The sequence below is a fragment of the Amblyomma maculatum genome, chromosome 1, assembly GCF_055883805.1.
Source record: "Amblyomma maculatum isolate TAMU_Amacu chromosome 1, ASM5588380v1, whole genome shotgun sequence".
Lineage (NCBI taxonomy): Eukaryota > Metazoa > Arthropoda > Arachnida > Ixodida > Ixodidae > Amblyomma > Amblyomma maculatum.
The window spans coordinates 74,267,671-74,286,838 of NC_139344.1; the positions used below are offsets into that span (position 1 = coordinate 74,267,671).

The 19,168-nt window shown below is 47.4% G+C and overlaps 1 protein-coding gene across 1 annotated transcript in view; it reads right to left on the bottom strand.

Moving 5' to 3' along the window:
• Positions 1–19,168, bottom strand: part of LOC146202815 (nose resistant to fluoxetine protein 6-like) — a 37,738-nt gene that overhangs the window by 11,970 nt on the left and 6,600 nt on the right. The window contains exons 2-7 of the mRNA XM_084585138.1: positions 13,800–14,011; positions 9,092–9,203; positions 8,577–8,664; positions 3,591–3,679; positions 1,978–2,160; positions 1,187–1,280 (exon numbers count right to left, since the gene is read on the bottom strand). Of these exons, the coding sequence (XP_084441264.1) occupies positions 1,187–1,280; positions 1,978–2,160; positions 3,591–3,679; positions 8,577–8,664; positions 9,092–9,203; positions 13,800–14,011 (778 nt within the window). The remainder of the gene's footprint in view (positions 1–1,186; positions 1,281–1,977; positions 2,161–3,590; positions 3,680–8,576; positions 8,665–9,091; positions 9,204–13,799; positions 14,012–19,168) is intronic.

Below are 19,168 nucleotides of genomic sequence, written 5' to 3' on the forward strand. Positions count from 1 at the left end.
GAAACAAGCCGTAAATTTTGCTCACTAATCTTCCTATTTTTCGTTTTGTTCTTTGTGTGTGAATAGCGTTCTTTGGCTTCAGGGGCAGATGTCTTTGCCTGATCAAGTGACTCCGCAAAGAAGGAGCGTAGAGCACCTACGGGAAAGGAGGGAGGGAAAGGGGGAGGAGTTGGAGGAGTGAGCAAGAGGAAAGTAATGTGTGAATTCTCGCGTCCCACGTGGCAATAATGGCAGTGTTCGCTCCGTGCCAGTAAAACAATATTGCGTTGGTGTATAGTGCAGTAATAGAAAAGTTATCGGAAATGTCCCTAAAGCGTGTCCTTCTCAAATAATTCGAAGAACACCGTAATTTCAGTTACCCATGCAGCATGATATTTACGGATAACTCACGGGATATGGAAGCAATTCGCGCAATTAGATAATCGACTTCAATGGTTTCTGCACGTTTTATTTTTCAGCGTAGTAGCACGTTACAAGATCCGATTTGGTTGTGCACGATAAAGAAAATATCAGATAATCGAGAGTGCTTTCAGCATTTCGCTCGGGACACCTAAGTCTTCATGGGGCTATATTGTGAAGAACGTACCAGATTAGGCTCGGTAGCCCACAACATTTTCTATAGATAGAAAAGCAAAGAGCGTAAAGAATTAAAACATAGACTAGGGAGTCATAGCGCTTTCATTCCTTTTAGCATATGCGGAAACTTCCTAGCACGAGGCTGTTCCTTCAGCAGTATACAATAGCATTGAGAGGGTGATGTTCAGATTGTTGCTGACTACAAATGGGAGTATAGCCTTGCGGGTACTGCCGGAAATTGCCGCATCGTAGCGCCACTTGAATAATAAATAGTGTTCACAAGTCCGTCACACATATTCACGCGTAATAGATAATAGTCATTACTTCTGTCACCGTCTAGATTCCAGATCCGAGTACTGCAGGAAAGTTGGAAGAAGGTGTGAAACCGCCTTTCTAGGCCGGTTTCCGCATGGGGAGACAATGTCCTAAAGAGAACTGCAGCGAACTCCTGTTCTCTTGATGGGAGCGAACAACACACTCCTAACGCATTGTTCGTTATGATTCGAACTACGAAGCTTATATTTTTCTCGAGGATTCCACCAGCAACAAAAAAGGAAAAAAAAAAAAAAAGAATCGCTTAACTTACGATAAAAAGTGAAGGTATACTCACGCTAGGAACAAGAAGGTGTCCACGCTGAGATACCCAGCCATGATGAAGCAGAAGGTGATGTTATCCCCATAGTGTAGAGCGTTGACAAGGCGCGCTGCAGTAGAGAAGCAAGTAAAATTTTGTTACAGTTGGCACCGCGCACACGAACGCCAGTAACACCATCACCAACTAACAAAACCTACACGTTCTCGAAATTTCAGGATTTTAGACAGCCCTTCAAGCCGGCATCAGAGCAAAAAGCATAAGCCTCCCCCCCCCCCCCCCTATATATATATATATATATATATATATATATATATATATATATATATATATATATATATATATATATATATATATATATATTTGTTCACATGGCTTGTACAGCCCTGAAGCACATTAAATAAATTCAGGAGAAACGTTGCCCACACCTTTCGAATTTGGATATACGCGGCACTTGATACAGCTTGGTTTGGTTTGTGGGGTTGAACGTCCGCTACAGCGTGGTTTTGTCGCGCGTTCCTTTAACAAAAATACGCATTTTTTTTGGCCATTTAGCTCTTATCCATCGCAACGCGAAAGATGCGAACTTCGCAAAAATGGGGAAGTTATTGGTTAGGTCTCATGCCTGTACCTTTTTGCTCTTTCTCGCTTTATATGGGCGTTGAGTGATCTTCACCCCTGCCTTGTTTACCACTTCCTACGAGTCTTTTTTTAATCGCATTTCATACCACCTTTGCTCGAGAAGCTAGAGAAAGTTTCGCAACGCGTGTCAGCCAACGGCTCCGCAGTGAGCTATAGGCATCTCTCACCCATGTTGGTGAAGTTGAACGTGCTGTACGAATGTCCGAGGACGACCCAGCCGATGCTGAAGAAGCGCATGCCGTGCAGGAACCGCAGCTTGTACGCGTCGGACTGTTTGTCGTTGGTCACTTTCACCAGCATCTTGGAGTTGGCCACGATGGAGAAGCTCGACAACAGCGTCAGGGCCGTTCCTGAAATGAGCGAACGGCTCAGGAAATCTGCGCTTCCCGCTGTGACCGAAAAGGCGCGAGCATATTAGCTGGTCGCACTTGCAGTTCTTATTTTGAGTGCCTGACAATATAAGCAAAGAGGTGCACCACCCAACCGGCTCGTTGGGCTGCAGCCTGCATTCTTCGCAAGCAACGAGCCAGAATGAGCGCGCATTTCTTTTTCAGCCGGTTGTAGCGTCGGACGGACATTTAGTGGTCCCTTTTAAGATAAATCAATTCGCATTAGCTAAAGAAAGTGGTGTAGAGCATAACAAATCGGCTATATATATAGAGCCTGAATGCGCTTGAGTTTGCGGTGAATCGAAATTTGGCTTCTTTGCATGGCAGGTTGATAAAGTTATATCAGTAAAAAATTAACGCAGGGAATTGTTCATCATTATGGCCTCATAAGTCGAGAACGAACCATTGCACGAGAATTGATATATTTAATTTTATTTTATGTTCACTAAATGTTTTAATGGTCCCAAAAGAAAAAATCGTGGAGGCAAAAAAAAAAAAGAAAAACTAAAGCTGTCTGTCGCATGAGGACTATAAATTCTTATTCTTTAACACACCGAAATCGCTTTAAGAGAGTTCCGGCGTAATAATGTAGATACTGCGGGTTTAAGCAGACCCTGCGGGTTTAAATACCGCTAGTGTCCTTTGTTACATTTTCTCTGGTTGCCAATAATGAGGTGCCTAACTCACGGAAAAAAATGTTTATCTCTTCTTGATTTCTTCTTCGCCTTAGTCCTTTTGACAGTTTTGGTATGATGTTTTATTTCCTATGATTAGTGATTACCTGTTACTTCTGCTACTGCTATTTTTCACATCAGTGAAATCTTCTTGACAACTGTAACCTCCTCTACAATAACCCAATATTTACCCTGAATGTATTGTTAGCCAGCAATTAAGTTGGAGCAGTGCAAGACATGTGGCAACTTACGTGCCGTATAACCAGATATATACTCATCGCATTCTATGCAAGAAAGCGCCTAGACTACATGTCTGATTTTACGGTAAAATTGGAGTCGACTTAGGAAGAAGCAGAAAACAATATGCAGTTGTATTTTCAGCAATTAAAAGTAGAACGTTGTATGAGATAACACGTTAGAAAACTGCACGCTAATGTTTCATGCCGGCACACAAGTATTGCCGATAAGGTACCAAAACCATCATTTTTCAACTCACCTTCCTGTCATTCTCCCTTACACGCGTATTTTTAAACGTTCTAGTATTGTGCTGGTGATTTCTTACCAGCATTCGTGCATATTTGATTAAACGTTATTTTGCGGGTTTAATGATCGCATTCTTGTTCTTTCTACCCGTACGTCTAAGACGCTCGCACACGACACTGTGCCCACTTCCGAAATGTGCGTAGCAGTTTTTCGTAAGAGTAATCGTGCGAGTACCTCTTTGCTGGTCCGCACGGCGCTTGGTTAAGTAAAGGTCGATTGCTGTGCTTGCTGCCATGATGAATGCGAGCACGCCCAGCACACCGCTGTAAAAAAGTAAAGTGACGAGAGTGACGGCAAGGAAAATATCGCTGCTAAAAGACCTCATTGGTGACAAACACTTGACTTGTTTTAAATGGCGTGCACTATTTTTACTATGAAAAAAAGGAACAAACGATCACTCCTAAACGGTTTTGCAATAGTTAGAAGATTTAATTAAGGTGGTTACTTTTTAAATCATTTCACTCTCTTTCAAATGGCTGTACAATGGCTAAATAAACAAAATCTTGAAATGCAGCCTCTGTTTAAAGTTTAGAGGCAGGCTACACCCTGTGGCTTCTGTGTGTCTACATCGTTCCATGTATCGTTCCATGCCCACATCGAACACTGGTCCTCCCCACTCCCCGAATATAAGGACTTAGTTGGATGCTGCTTAAGCCATTTTATGCACTAGCCAAGGGCTCGTAATTTTGACGAAGGCGGTCCATTCTGCATGCAGTTCTAGATGCGAAAAGCACTATGTGTATGTATTGAGATCCACTGTCGCCCAAAAGGTGGCGCCAAAAAATGGAGCCAAAAAACACAACGCTTCAACAGACTAGCTAAAGCCCAGATGTTGGTAGGCTACCCGGGCGGGTCATACGCGCACTTCTGACACTACTTTACTTCACGACATCTCGTGCGCTGCGAGAGGCGCAGACGCTGGAAGGACTCTGTCGGTTAGAATGGCTCCCTTCTTTGCGTCTCATCGCTACGGAAACCCGTCTTTGCCCGAACTCGGGTCTCGAAGGGTACCATCAACAGCATATGACGTCATCAGCAGATTATCCATGCAACCGTGTGTTCAACCGTGCAAACGCTCAAAACTTTATGGTCCAACAAAACATGTTTAGTGACAACCATGGTTCACCCCAAACATTTCGTTTGGAGCCCCGAAATTTCAGCAGCTGTCTGCGGTAGCGCAATCGTGTGGCCACGATAATGCAAATGATTTCGCATTCTGAACATGTATGTGTCATCCTAAAAAAAAAAAGTAGTCAGGGGGAAGGGGGTGAAGGGGCGTAATAATTTTGGGGTGAGAATATCAAGCATATTGCTCGTTAACAGAGGCTGTAGGAGCGAGTCATTTTACTCTTGTGAGAGTTGTGTAAAATTGGGGCAAAATGGCAAAGAATGAACTCGAAAGAAAAGGTAAATCCTTAAATCTTGTGTTGTTATTTTCAAAAAGAGTAGCGTACGTTTTAATTCTTGTATATAGGAGTAGTGCGCATTCCCCACTGAATTTATTTGTAGCTTCCGCAAGCGGGCTTCAAACGGTTCCGCGAAGCTCTGCTTATTGATATGACGCGTCCAAATGACTTCTGAGAAAACCCGCTCACCACTGTTGTAGTTCCTCTCTTTGTCCCGGTAGCTTTACACGGTAGCTTTACAAAGTAAACACTTGTTCATAAATTACCGGATACGTTTACGACTCACAATTTCTTTGGGCTGCTGGACGCAACGCAATGAAGCCCTGAGGATTTATTCGAACGGGTTCATGTTCCCTAATATTTGCCTGAATGTTGGCATTTCGCGAGGCTTCTTGATGTGGCTCAGGATCTTAATACGTGAGCCTTTGGCATGATACTTCCATCAAAATATGGATATGCACCTGCCACTTAAGACTGCTGGCTTGCTCTTCGCCGCGTCTTTCATGTGCTTGCCGCCTTTGTCTCCCATGCATAGAGCTTCAGCTCAGCACTCTTTGAAGCATGCGCAATTTGAGTGGAAAACGCATATTCGCTATTTTTCATTCACCTGCGACCATCTTTATTCGCATAACGGAAGAGTAAGTAGCCACATAAAGCATCGAAAGGCGTCGCAGTCTGCCCTGACGCAGAAATTTGTGCTTGCGGACGTCAGGGAAACATGTCTCGCATCGAAGTGACCGCGGCACCGCGTGAGAACTTCCTTTTTAACGATAAACCGATCGCGAGCACGCGTGCGAGCACAAGCGCCCTTGCCACCATGCAGCACCCCCCCCCCCCCCCCCCCCCCCCCCCCCCCCGCCGCCAGTTCGTGGAATACTCGTCTCGAGGAACGATAAATAGCCGAAAACGCCGCAGCCTTGGCCAAACAGAAGAAAGCTGCACACAAGGCTCATTGTGCATTTTCTCGCGTCTAGCCAGCGTCAGTCTTTTATTGGTTGTCTATGCGATTTTTTTCCCCTTTCGGCTGCTGTATCTCCGCATGAATTACACCTGGCGTGAGAATCAGTTCCGTTGCCAAATGGGTACCGCTGAAAAGAAAACCGCCGACTGCGACGGGGCAGCGGGCGCGACACTCGGCTGCGCAATCTGAATGCGCAGGTAAGGTGGAGGGGGGCATTTCCAACGCGCCTCCAACGGACCTCCCCTCTTTTTCTCACATAACCAGCACCGCCCTTCGTCGCTCTCGGCCACATGCGCTGCCGCTACTGGCCCACTGACGTCACAATTTGGCTGGATGCCCAGGTCAGAATTGTCTGACGTCATAAATACCGGAATTCGCTTGTTTTGATTTCTCAGTGCGGCTTCTCTACGTTCGCTCACGGAATAAATATGCATGCGCCCCGTTTCACAGTAGCTGTGCGCGCGCTGGCGTGAAAATTGCAAGCTTCCTGGCGCGTCCGGTCCCAGCATTCAGGTCCGCCCCTGTTTCAGCATTTCTGGCGTGCGTCGATTCATCGCTGACTATGTCCCTAATCAAGCCTGGGAACGATGTACTCGGTGTCGAAAGGGTCGCAGAGATAAACAGCGCTGCGCACATTTTTCTGCATTAAAAAAAAAAAAAAAGGAAGACTGGCTCTAAGCTTTAAGTCAAGCGGTAGCCTTTGGGCAGCTCGAGGCCCTGCTTATGCAATCGACTGCTCATTTGTCAAAAGATGAAGACCTCTTATAAACAGGTTCTTTTCCCAGCGAACCGTGTGACAGCGGCATCAACACGCGAGCGGTCAACAACGGCATGCGGTGATGGGGTCGCCCGCCCAAGGGAGTCGATTATACACAAATCGTTACCAAAGCAGCACCAGCGTCATTTTCACGCAACTACGTCATCGCGCCCTGTCCAGCACGTCAGCTATACAAGGGAGTGGCACCTGACAGAAATATGCCTGGAACACTTGGGACCGACAAAGTTAGCAAGGCAAGGGTCCTGTCAGCCGGTCAAGGGCGCGCTGCTCAGATGCAAACGAGGCGGAAGCGGCTGCTTCATACGCCGTGCGTGACAGGCAGCCTGAGACCGAGGTACCAGTTGTCAAGCGTACGACATCCCACAGCAGCCTGCCACTCTTTTTGCTTTATTTTGTGAGACATGCCACAGTTGTCTGGAGCTCGGCGTAAGTTACGAAGGGCCAGTCCAGAAGGACTTGCGTACGTGACCCTTTGAAATTGATCATGAGTAATTCTTGGAAAGTGAGCACTTTCTTTTCGACTTTCATTTCAGGGAGCATATTACAGGGCTGATTAAATGCAGCGAAGTTTGACGTCATACAGAAAAATGTGCTATATTCTATATGCAATACGACGTCGTATTTACATACAGGTTCCCCATCTAATTTAGGTTCGCAGTGTCTTCGCAAACCACACCTTAAAGTAGGAAGTGTATGATCCATTCGGCCGAAAAGAAACTGGAGAGTTCTTAATCAGAGAATACTGACATATTTTAAATCTTTCTCTAAGTAACAAATCGTGTGTTGTTTTTTTGTTTTTATTTGTTCAGCTTGACGTATATCTGCGTTCTTTTCTGAATCGACAGATACAAGACGTACGAAGGCAAAACATTTCTCTAGAACTACTTAACTGCGTACTCGGGGCTACGCGCGCGGCATACATCGAAAACCACCTGATTCCAGACCCACTATGAGCAAGCATTCGGGGCCAAACGATAGCAGTGCCTGTCTTTTCAGGGCTGCACCCCGGTTGTTCTTCCACCATGGGCTGCACCGACTGGTTGCGTCATCAGAGAACTGTATGCGCTGCGCGCCGCTGCTGGCTTCTCTTTTCTTCCCCCCCCCCTCCCCCCCCCCCTTTTTTTTTGTTTCCTAATTGTGGCCAGCGCGGACAGCGTTCTGACGACGAAAGCAGGCGCCGAAGCAGAGAAAAGTTGCACAGTGATGTCAGTTCGGCTGCGTATGTTCACTCATAAATAAGGCGGTTATCTATAGACGTGCACGCGTAGCCAGGAGCACGCAACTCGGTCGTGCTAGACAATTGTTTTGCTCTCTGCACGATTCGTTAGTTTACAGGCTACCAAGACCAAAGCTGACAAACTTTTCTTACGTATATGAACTGCCCGCCCGCCAGGAACCAGGGAACTTAACCCAGACTGTCTTCACAACACAGTGTATAAAGAATGTCGTGCGCATAATTTACCAGACTTCGAGAGGTAATGCATAGAAGTCACAATGCACGTGCTATCACTAATATATTCTAGAAAGAAAGGAGCTCCACGCAGTTAGGCTCCAAGCAGCATCGCATTTACACATTGATGCCCAGCTGCCACCCTGATTCATGATTATAATTTTGATTGTATCCGGAAGCAAAGCAACTCACATATGAGTAATTATAAGCACCAAAGTAAAATTTAATAACGTAAGTTTATTAATTATTTTGCACTAGAGGTCCGAACAGTGTCTAAAAGAGGCGCGACGTCATCCCTCCCGTGTATACGAGTAAGGACAGTTGCTCCATCGACACTGCACCACCACACCAAAGGAGAAAGTGGAAGGAGCGAGAGCCCCCCCCCCTCCTCTCTTCCTTTTGTGCAAGACCGCGCTCTCCAAGGCAAGTTGCCTGCGGACTGCACTCGCAGCCAGTTCACACGACCAGCTTGTCGGGTCACGTGTAATATTTTCCGGAGTTTTCCGAGTCATGCTGGAAAGTCCACGAATGCAGCTAATCCTTCGTGGGACCTTCGCAGACTTACATGATCGCTGCCTGCGTAGTGTCGATCTCGGGGGGCACATTGGTTGCGCAGTCTGTCACTTTGACCTTGGTGTCTCCGGCGGTAATCACTGCAAGACAGGAATCGTCGCGTGCTGAGGTAACATTCTCGCTTGCGAATGTCTTGCGCGCTTTGGCACCAATGTGGCACTCTTTCGAGGCAAACTTTAGCGGCGTGGGAACAGCCAGCATTGCCAGCTATACAAGACGGAGGCGTTTTAAGCAACGTGTGAACATTTGAAATCGTAATAAATGTGGGCTGGTTCCATGCTTTCAGCAGTGTTTGAACACTGCTGAAAGCATGGAACCTGCTGAAAAGCATGGGCTTGTTTTAATTTTAGTCTTCGCTGTTTTTCTTTTCCCTCCTTCTTTATTGGTATCGGTGCAGCGACAATCTTAACCGTCCCCATGCAAGTATGTGACAAACCAAGTATGACGAGGTATTGCGGAAATAAAAAGCCGATAGGGGAAAACAAAGAGAAAAAAATTATATCTTACAAACACCGGCGATGGCTTCGATGTCTTCTGGTTTGCACTCTTGCACTATGCAAAGCCCGATTTTAACACCATGTACGATTTCGCTGTTCTGGAACCTCGAAAATGTCGGCGTCTGAAAGAAAAGATTATAAAAGAATGAATCGTGTAAAGTGCTAGGTCTTAGGCACCATTTCATATTTGGGATGACAAAGGCTCTCTAAGTGGATAATCTTCTAGTTCCATAGTTCTTACCCTTCCTCGACATAGGAAGTGCCGCATCTAAAGCGTTATTTAAGGGACCCGATTAAAGCACACAAACGAATTTAACCGCGAGAACTATGGTATCAGGTCACACTTGTGCTTCTCAATGTCACCACAAATGCCAAGTGCGGCGGACTTGGAAATGCCCAGAAAATACGCGGATAGCATTGACGCAATCTTTAGCATTGACGATAGCATTGACGATAGCACTGACGCAAGCTTTCAATACGCCGTGTTTTTTGGAGTACAAAAAAGCGCCAAGGGACGAAATCTTAAAGCGACTGCCGCGACTTCTACTCCTCTCTCGTCCTGCACATGGCTCATTAAATTGAATGTTGCTCCCCACCAACTCTATGCAGCAATTATTCACCACTCGGTGCGACGGATAGTAAGCATGCTTGAAAGAAAATGGAATGAAAGAAATTACTACACTGTATCAGCCACCCAAATTATTTTCCAACATACTCCCTTATCTACATATCAAGCCAGCTGAAAAAAAAGAAAGAAAGGGCAAAACGTAAACAGAAAATCCGTTAAACAAGCAGTTAAGCTACCCATTCACACAGCGACGGAGAGAGCCTTAGGATTCGGTATTCATAAAACCCTATAGGTGAGATTATTGAAGCAGTCACCATCTCGCAATATGAGCGGCTATCGGGCGCGCTAACTCGCAGTAGACACATTCTGTCCACGCTAGGCATTAATTACGAACGACAAGGCGCACCAAAAACGGACCTGCCCAAACACATACGATAGCTTTTGGTCATCCCACCGATATCTCGGAACATGCATACTGATTTCCACGCTGAGCGTCGCGCAGAGAGAGTCAAATATTTGGCCAAACGTTTTTTTTTTTTTTAATGGTATGTCTGTTGTGTATGTCCATGCAGCAGATTCATCACCTGAAAAGATGGTAGCTATCGTCACCCCAAAGCATGGTACATTCATAACAAGGGACACTGTACGTACTCAGCACACACATGTTGGAGAAGTAACAGCCGTTGCTGTAGCCATGGTGGAATCCTCGGCAGAAACGATAGTCAGCGACTCAGAACTGGTGATACGTAATTGCACGTTGGGAAGAATCTCCTCACAAGCAGCCTGTATTCTAAAAATTCTCAGCCCCCGCGACGCATTCGCCTAATCTAGACGCCTGCTCATAACCCCCTTGCTGGTAATGAAGCGGCTATTATCCTAGCTCGTGAACTGCCCTGCCGAGACATGTCGTGCAGTTCACCCGCCATATACTCCTGCAAGGACAGGTTGTTTTCTTATAAAGAAATCCTGCAACCCTTCAGGCTTGCCATACTCAGATTTCCCCCTGCAGACAAAACGCTCTCCTAACGCCTGGCCGAAGCATGGCGTAAGCTTCAAACTAACACCTATCCAAATCCCCAATTGTGGAGCTTATATTCAGAAGGACTCTATTCAAGCAAATGCAAAAATTGTGATGCCAAAGCCGATCTAAATCATAGGATATGGGAATGCCCACAGTCCCTGCCCGCGAGCCACTTCATACGCGACTCTGATCACTGGGAGGCTCTATACTAACCATCCCCGACCCGCGTACACGTACAGATCAAGCGTCTCCAGCTCACTGAAAACGCCGCCGCTGTCCGAAGGATAGCCCATTCAGCTCGCTCCTCTGTATCCGCTGGTAATAAAGTTTCACCACGATCTATACGAACAGCGGGACACAAAGCAGCTTCTGTATTGTGCTTTTTTTTTTGTTTGTTTACATATGTAGCCCATTTGCAACACCAAGAAAAGACTGCATGTTCGTCGCTCTAGCTCAGCGCTTGCTTCGAGAAACCATCCCGGATCTGGCTACAATCTCCACTCCCTTCATCTCCCTCTCCGCTCTTTCAGGAGCTTCTTTTTATCTTCTTTATAGCATCTCGCAGCTCGGGGAGTCTTCTGAAAGCCATCGAGAGAATAATCGCAAGGGCGCGTCCACATATGGACTTCGCGTAAACAATCGCGGCGCCTTCAGAAGGGAGTTTCAGTCGAGGCGCGCAATGTCTTCTTTGCGCCGGGATTTCAGGGGAACCGTTATTGAATGAACGACTACCGAGAAGCGATGCCACCGCGCTTGTAGTTCATCCGCGGTAAAACACACTTCGAGCACACACTTTCTACGGGGTATTTCTCGCCATTATTTGGCTTTTAGCTTCGTTTCTTTCCTCTTTGATACGTTGCCAAGGTCGGAAACCGACCTTAAGAGGAACTCGGCCACCTCAGCGGCGGAGGTCGGTCGGTTACGGTTCGTTTGCACAGGGCTGCTTTCATGAAGCGGGAAGTTAAAATAACAAATAAATGTTTATAAACTGCGGCGGTGGCGTGTAGAGTAGGAAGGTGGTAATGAGGTTCCGCCGGTGTTGGGAGTAAGCGAGGAAAGTAGGCGACTATAGCGCCTGTCAGATGCTTAGATAACTGAAAGATCAATGCATCGTTCTCGCATTATGCGACAGCCGAATGAGAGGACCAGCAATGGCGCACGGATGGACAGATATTTACCGACGTTCGTCATAAGAAGGCGTAAAAAGGACACATAGGTGCCAGAAACTGTTAGCTATGTGTTTACGAAAATGAAAATAAAATATCTGCTCTTGGTTAAAGCGGCAGTCGGATAAGCGGTTACTGCATCTCAAATTGCCACATCAGGCCAAGCGCGACATTTTTCTTGGAAAAAAGCACGGTGAGTAGGAAAATCTGGGGAGGGCATGTGTGGCACCGTGTAGTTTTTAAAGCAACGAACGGCGCTCCATGCTGGCGAAATCATTGACAGAATTAGAGGTTTTGCAATTCTAGGGTTGCTTGCGAACGCTAGAGGCTGTTAGGCCAGCTGCGCCGTCGTCTGCTACAGTGCGCGATTCGTTTTCGCTTGCTTGCGATGGCGTTTGGGAAAGTTCTTTCGCGTAGTGCCATCTAGGCTGTCTGGTTTGACCGACTGCTTTAGTGAGAAAATGTAGCGCTTGCGGCAGCGCGTCTTACTCCGCGAGAAGCTTGTGCGATTCGGAGAAACAACCAGTTCATCAAGCATCTGCTGGTGGCATGGCCTTCCTGTATCCAAACAGAAAATAATCCCGACGTTTTAAATAGCTATCAGCCCTCTTTTTCCCCCCTTTCTTCAAAAGCCTCGGCAGCTGATCAAGAATGGCCGCCTCCTCGGATACCCAGCGAAGCCAGAAAAACATTTCTGGGAATCCCATTTACATCTGTTTCGATGCGTTGCGTTCCTCAAAAGTGCCACTAGCCGCGGGTGACTGCCTAACATACGTTTGTATTTCTGTGTCTTAATACACGGGCTTTAAAATTATGTTTCATACTTTTACATTTTGCCTTATGCTGTAGTTAGCTCTTCGTTATGAAGGGACGTGATCGGTGCCTTGTTAAACATGGGGCACTGCTTTGAAATTGTTTGCGTACTTGCAGCCTTATTATTCACTTATTATGCGCTCCTTTCGTCGTACAATTTCGTTCTATATTGTCCCGTTCAATCACGTCGGCTAACCATCGAGGCAATAGCCGAGTCGCAACTTTCACAGTCTAAATTGTTTGATTGCTTCCGTTAACCAATTCGGGATTCACGAATCTACGTTTCCGGCACACGTTTGAGCTGCACCGTACTAGCAGTCGGGGAGCCTATGCCTGGGAGGAAGAGGTCAGCTTTTCCTTTCCAAGCGAGGCTGCCCGCCTTTCACTTGGCTACGTCTGGCGGGACCGAAATCGGGTAGCTTTTCCACTGACAGCATAGTATCCTTTCACCAGTTCCGAACGAAGCCGCCTGAAGGTCACTCGAGTTATGAAAGAAGGAACAATGCTAATTATCGGAAGCCCCCCCCCCTACAAAACTTGCTGAGACTTTATAAACGTTGTGCCCCTAAGCCCCGAATTGAATTTACCAGTCGCCAAGGTAAGCCTAGCAATAGGTGCTCACGGTTCATGAACTACAGCGCAGGCGATGATATAGCCTTCGTGCTCTCAGTAACTATAGCATTGATCACGAAGACACAAGTCGCCTCGTCGCTCGCGCACTCAGAATTAGTGTACTAGGGGTCACACCCAATGTTTTACGAGCAAGCGGGCCTATATTGTCACCTTCCCATTGGAAGTGCACCGAGGCTGTAGGTTTGGTTGGTTTGGTTTATGGGACTTAACGTCGCAAAGCGACTGAGGCTATATGAGAGACACCATAGTGGAGGGCTGGGAAAATTTCGACCACCTGAGGCTATTTAAGGTACACTGACATCACACAGCACACGGACTCCTAGGTTTTCGCCGCCATCAAAAAGCGGCCGCTGCGGCCTGGATTCGACTCCGCATCCTTGGACACCACTGTCGAGAGCCTTAACCATTGCGCCACACAGCGGGACTGAAGATTTAGGTGGAGCCTTCACTGCGAAGGGTTCAGCTTCGTTAGCAGCACTCGGCTCTACTACCCGGGATCAGAGCGCAAGCCACGTACCCTGCGGTGCGAAAGACGCAGGGCGTCGTCCACGTGCTCGAGGAAGGACATGTCGCTGCCCAGCTTGATGTGCACGTTGCAGTACTGGGCGCGCACTTTCTCTCCGCCGTACTCGTCCCGCACCACAGTCTCGATGCACTGGTCGTAGGCGCCCAGGTCGGACAGTGACCCCTGGAACAGGCCAGTAGGATACTTGCCCGACGCATCGATCACTGCAAGAGGAAGGCGCCCGGTTACGACCACTGCAATCTCTCACCAAGGTTGTTTGTACCCCCAGCTTAGCATAACTTAAACCGAACGCAAATTCAAGGTCGTGAGACTCGCTCTGGCAAGTGCTCGCTGACAAGCGGGAGTCGGATGGCGTTCGGACAAGTGTAAGGCGCGTCGCAATCGCGCACTTTTGCACCGAAGCCATGAATGAAATCTGGGGAACTTTCTAAACCTCAGCCGTTTAATGGGTGAACACAAGGTGGCTGTCAATTTAAATAATAGATTCACAGCATGCAAGCATGAGCGTACTTCAAAAGTATACCTGATTACAGAAAGTTAAATTATCTATGATAACTTGACAAGCATTAACAACGGCCGCAGCTGCCCGAAGCGAATGACACAGAAAAAACTGACCCAGAACCAAAATACATTTCCTCCCTCAGTTGACAAAGCAGCTCTCTTGGCTAAAAACATAAAATAAAATAGAAATGGCACCGTCAGAGACGCGTCCTTATTTACATTGCCCAGAAATGCGAGTTTGGCAAAAGATATCTTTTTTTTTTTTTTGTATGTAAGGCACGTTTTGCATATAAGGCTTGATGGTTGGCGCACCGCGTAACTCAATAACAGGGAATAAATTTGTGTATGTGTAAAAGCGGCTGTAAAGGTAAGTTTTTCACTGATATTGCTTTCCGTAAACATTTCACTAAGGGAGAGCACCGCATTTTTTTTTTTTTTAGGATTTATTTTCTTCAGCGCAGCTTTGAGGTCATAGATAATAAACCATTCCGTTCTTGAAACTGGTTATGCGGCGGCGTTGGAAACTCCACCGGCAGCATAAACTGGTTCCGCCAAACCCTGCCTCGCAAGGTCACCGATATCGAAAGCCTCAGGTTACCAGAAGAAAGGCACGACGACGGTCCTTTTCTTGCTTTCTGACCGGTCGTCTATCTGTGCAGTCGTCCTCCAACCACTTCTGTCTTGTTTGTTTTCACCGAGTACTGCATAACCTCCCGCCACGCGTTGCGACAGCGTTCTCTTGAAATGGCAAACCCGGTCAAATAGCTATCAGGGGAGGTCAGCCGAAGGCAAGTCGTTTACGTTAGGTATACACACACTATAGGCGGCTACTTTAAAAGGGGTGAATGAAACCGCAATGATAACCCCGTCGGCGTACTTCGGGAACGTTCTAAATGTGCGCAACGTATGCATGGTTTTGTTTCTTAGCTCTGTATGCTTTATCGAGCCCATCGATGGATCATGTTGCGCGTTCCTGTATTATATATTCAGGCAGCGTCGCGATCGCCTGTGTAAGCATTGGAATGTGAAGCAGTTACCCGTGTGCGTGAAGGGCACGATATTGGACACCTGGTCGGTAAGGTGCCCCAACTCGTTCGTCGCGGGAATGAAAATCAACACTGCGCACTTTGCAGCAGGGGAAGACAATCGCGGAACTACGAAATGGTGTGGGTTGGGAGACCCGGCGCGAAAAGAAAAAAAAAAAACAAGGAAGAAAAAGTCGAGCGCGGAGCCAATAATGCGGCTTGTTCGATACGTTTGGGCCTGCGGCACATGGCACGTCCGCTAATAAAGACGAGTCACGAGGACCTCCCGCCAGCACCAGCGCCAAGGAAGGCTTTCTCTTGAAAGGCGAACAAGTGTTACCCTTCCTTCGGGGCTTCGCCGCAAGAAGAGCAAAGATCGAACTCGTCAAGGTCGTGTGAAGTCTGTTAAACGTCCACTGCAATTTTCGGTGAGCGTGGTCTCCGCATTATCCAGAGGATGTGGAACAATCACTTCAGAGAGCCGCGATGTTGTAACGCGAAAAGAGCGAAGCACATCTTTCACGGGCATTCACGTGGCCATTTGTGCCGCCAGGCGGCAGCTGTTTTTCGCTCGCGTTGACTGGTGCGCGTGGCGTCTTCGTCTATCGCCGTGTCTCGGGGGTTGTCGGCCAGCAGTTAATTATGTGAAGCGAGAAAAACATTCGCGAACAAAGCGGCGTCTCTGTTTGCACCTCTTCCTCTCATCGTTGCTGTTCGAGCAAGAGATGTGAGAGCGTCAAGGAGAGAGGAGGAGGCGGGGGGCTGTTGTGTAATGCTTTGTCTCCCTCGTTGTGCCAGCGTGATCCCTTGGTTTGTAAATATTTCACGGAAAGGTAAGTTTAACGAACGCCTCTCGTCTATTGTTCTCCACTCACAAAGAGCCCATAAATAATTCATTGCGCGCCCCTCCGGTCAACGTTATTCGACTCGTGCGTTCCTTCCCCAATAGCACAAAAGCCGGCTTCACTTCCGATAAACATCCACAGCAAAACCTGGAGACAGGACCGGCGCCATTACGGAGAGCGTAAGCTGACCTTTAATGCAGATTGTCATTCGGAGCGGTTTGTTGCCCCCTGTAAAAATATTAAACTGACGCGCGTCATATGTGCGTATACATCTACTTTCCAAGATTTGGCGTCAAGCGACGCGAAAGTGTTGGGAATAAAGAAGCTTTTCCCCAGTGCTTCTTTTGTCTAGCGGGTTTATTTTCCACACCAAAAGCGGGCGCTCGAAGAACATTGAACCGCGGTAATTGCGCGATGTACTTGAAGAAAATACGTCAGCCTTTTGTTTTTGGTCCTTGACTCACCGACTCCGCCCGTCAGGCATGGATTATTACAACGTCTGCAGCTGCATCGTCGCCCTGACACTGCCAGTATTTTTCGAGCCTTCAGACGGCGGGAGGTGCTTTTTTTTTTTTTTTTTATTCCTTTTTCGGCTGAAGGGCTAGTTCAGGCAAAGGGGCATCATTAGAATGGTGCATTAGATCCAGCCTTCCGACGAGAGATGGCGGGTGCTCGTTTGCGTGACTGATCGGTGACCCTTGCCGAAGGCATGGCACCAACGCGATTAAACGTCGCTCAGCGCCAGGGCTGCTCAATCACATGCGATTTGCGCGCTATCTGATCACGGAACCATGGTGTGTGGGAACACAGGAGCCGTGTGACTGCTTACTTTCCGCATTTTTAATAAAACATCCTAGCATCACCTCACATCAGGGCCGCGCTAGAACATTTCGACAACGTCGCTCAGTTAAAAATGTTCAAAAATAGAATTCGGCAGACACTTAAGACCGCTTACGTGCGAGAATGTGAAAACATTGCAACGACTATGACCCATGACTGTACATAACGCTTCTAAATGCGTACTCTACATCTTACATCACGTTGCTTTTGAAGCGCTGACTAATGCTACGTTTCACCCCCCATCGTATACATGACTATACAAAATGTTACGTTTCATCATTCACCACTACACATGTTTTCTCACGTATGTTAAGGCACCGTAACCCGGTGGGGTGGCAACATACAAATTTCATGCCATTGAACCCGCCGCCGCCGGCTTTTGTGCTATTGGGGAATAATTCAACCGTTCGCACATTTATTTTGTGTATTGGCCATCAGTATCACTTAAAACAATATTCGCCTGCGCCGCTAAAGAAAATTATCAAATCTGATGGTATGGTTCCTCCTTACATATTTACTTATATCCGAGTTATAAAGTAATGAATCTTCGGTAAACCGCAGTGCCACGATGAGTACGAACCAGAGTGAGCTGCATAATTGCTTAACACGTCAGTACATCGACGTTGAAATTTACCGCTCCGGAGCGTCGCCTATGCATCTTTTCTGATGGCACGCACTATCACACTGCTGAACACATTTGTTGCTCTGTCAGCACGACCAGCTTTCTCGGGTGATAAGCAACAGGCTCTCCCCCTTTTTGTGAGTTGTGGAGAACTACTCAGATGATGCAGATAAATTCGAACCATTTGATAGTTGCTTAAGAGAACGCTCAAACCTCGGCACTTGGTTATTTCTGAAAGGCTAGTTGGGGGGGGGGGGGGGGGGGTGCATTAATGATTGGTGACAAAAACTGCGAGAAAACAACGACGTGACAACACAATACAGAGCTGAGCTAACAAGTGAGGTTCACTGAGAGACAGGGCGAACTTATAAGCACGCATACACACACACGCACACACACAAAAAAAAAACAGCGCTAGTCGGCCTACTATCAGTCTGATAATTAACTGAAACGCACATTTTAACGTGGAATAATGTGCGTCTGGCCTAGGTTAAAACTGACGGCTGTAACAATAAAAAAGAAACGAGAAAAAAACTGGTACGTAAGGATAGGCAATAATGACGACGACAAGGATATAAACCGAGACGTGATCAGCGTAGACAGAAGTGGTCTGTCAATAAGCTTCAGTGTTTAGTTCAGCGCCTGTGTTGTGTTAGCACGTCGGTGTTTTTGTGATGTTTTAGCCCTCAAAATTAGTTCTTCGTTTTCCCCGTAAAGTGTGCTGATAATGCGCCGTGAAATCCTAGCTCCCGTTTCAACATGAGAACATCTCAGTCGTTACACCCCTTCAGCAGATATAGCATTCGCAGCCGTGCCGCACGAAGTTGCACCCTATGAAATAACGCCGCACCTGCGGGACCGTTCCAGCGCTGTCTGTTTTCCTTCCTGTTCCGCCCTAGCTACCGGGCAAAACCTTGCATCTCTAACCTGTGCGCCTTCGCGAGTAGTTGAACACCGAAAAAATGAGACTTCCGTCGTTGCGAAATCAACCGCATGCTCCAAAGTAGCGCGAACACTTTGAGTTGCACGCGACTGGCGTCAATTTCTTTCTTTCTAACCAGCCTGCTCCCAATTTAGATTAGCCAGCACAGCGGGGGAAGCACGCCGGCTCCAGCTCTGGCTGTGTCCGCGTTGCGTCACGTGCGTACACGATTCGCATCGTGTAGCAAGTGCTGACAGAGGGGGAGACTTCAAGGCCGTTAATTAAAGCGACCTTCGGCGGCGCAGTTTCTTTTGGAACGGGCGAACCCATTCTCAATACAGGCCCGATGCGTGTCAGCCGCCACTTCCTCACAATGCATCTCCACTTCTGGAAGCGCATCCCACCTGGCCACTCCATTTGCATTCTACATTCTTTCTTAAACATAATCCCCGTCACCCCTTTTCATTTACCCCCGGACCCTTCCGTTGCGGCTGCGAGTCCATTGTTTCTGGGGCACCCCGAAGAGCTCGGCGGCTTCCGCTCGCTCGAGGACAGCCTTCCGTGTTTTCAACGCACGGCAACCTTCACCGCTGCCCTCGTTCGAG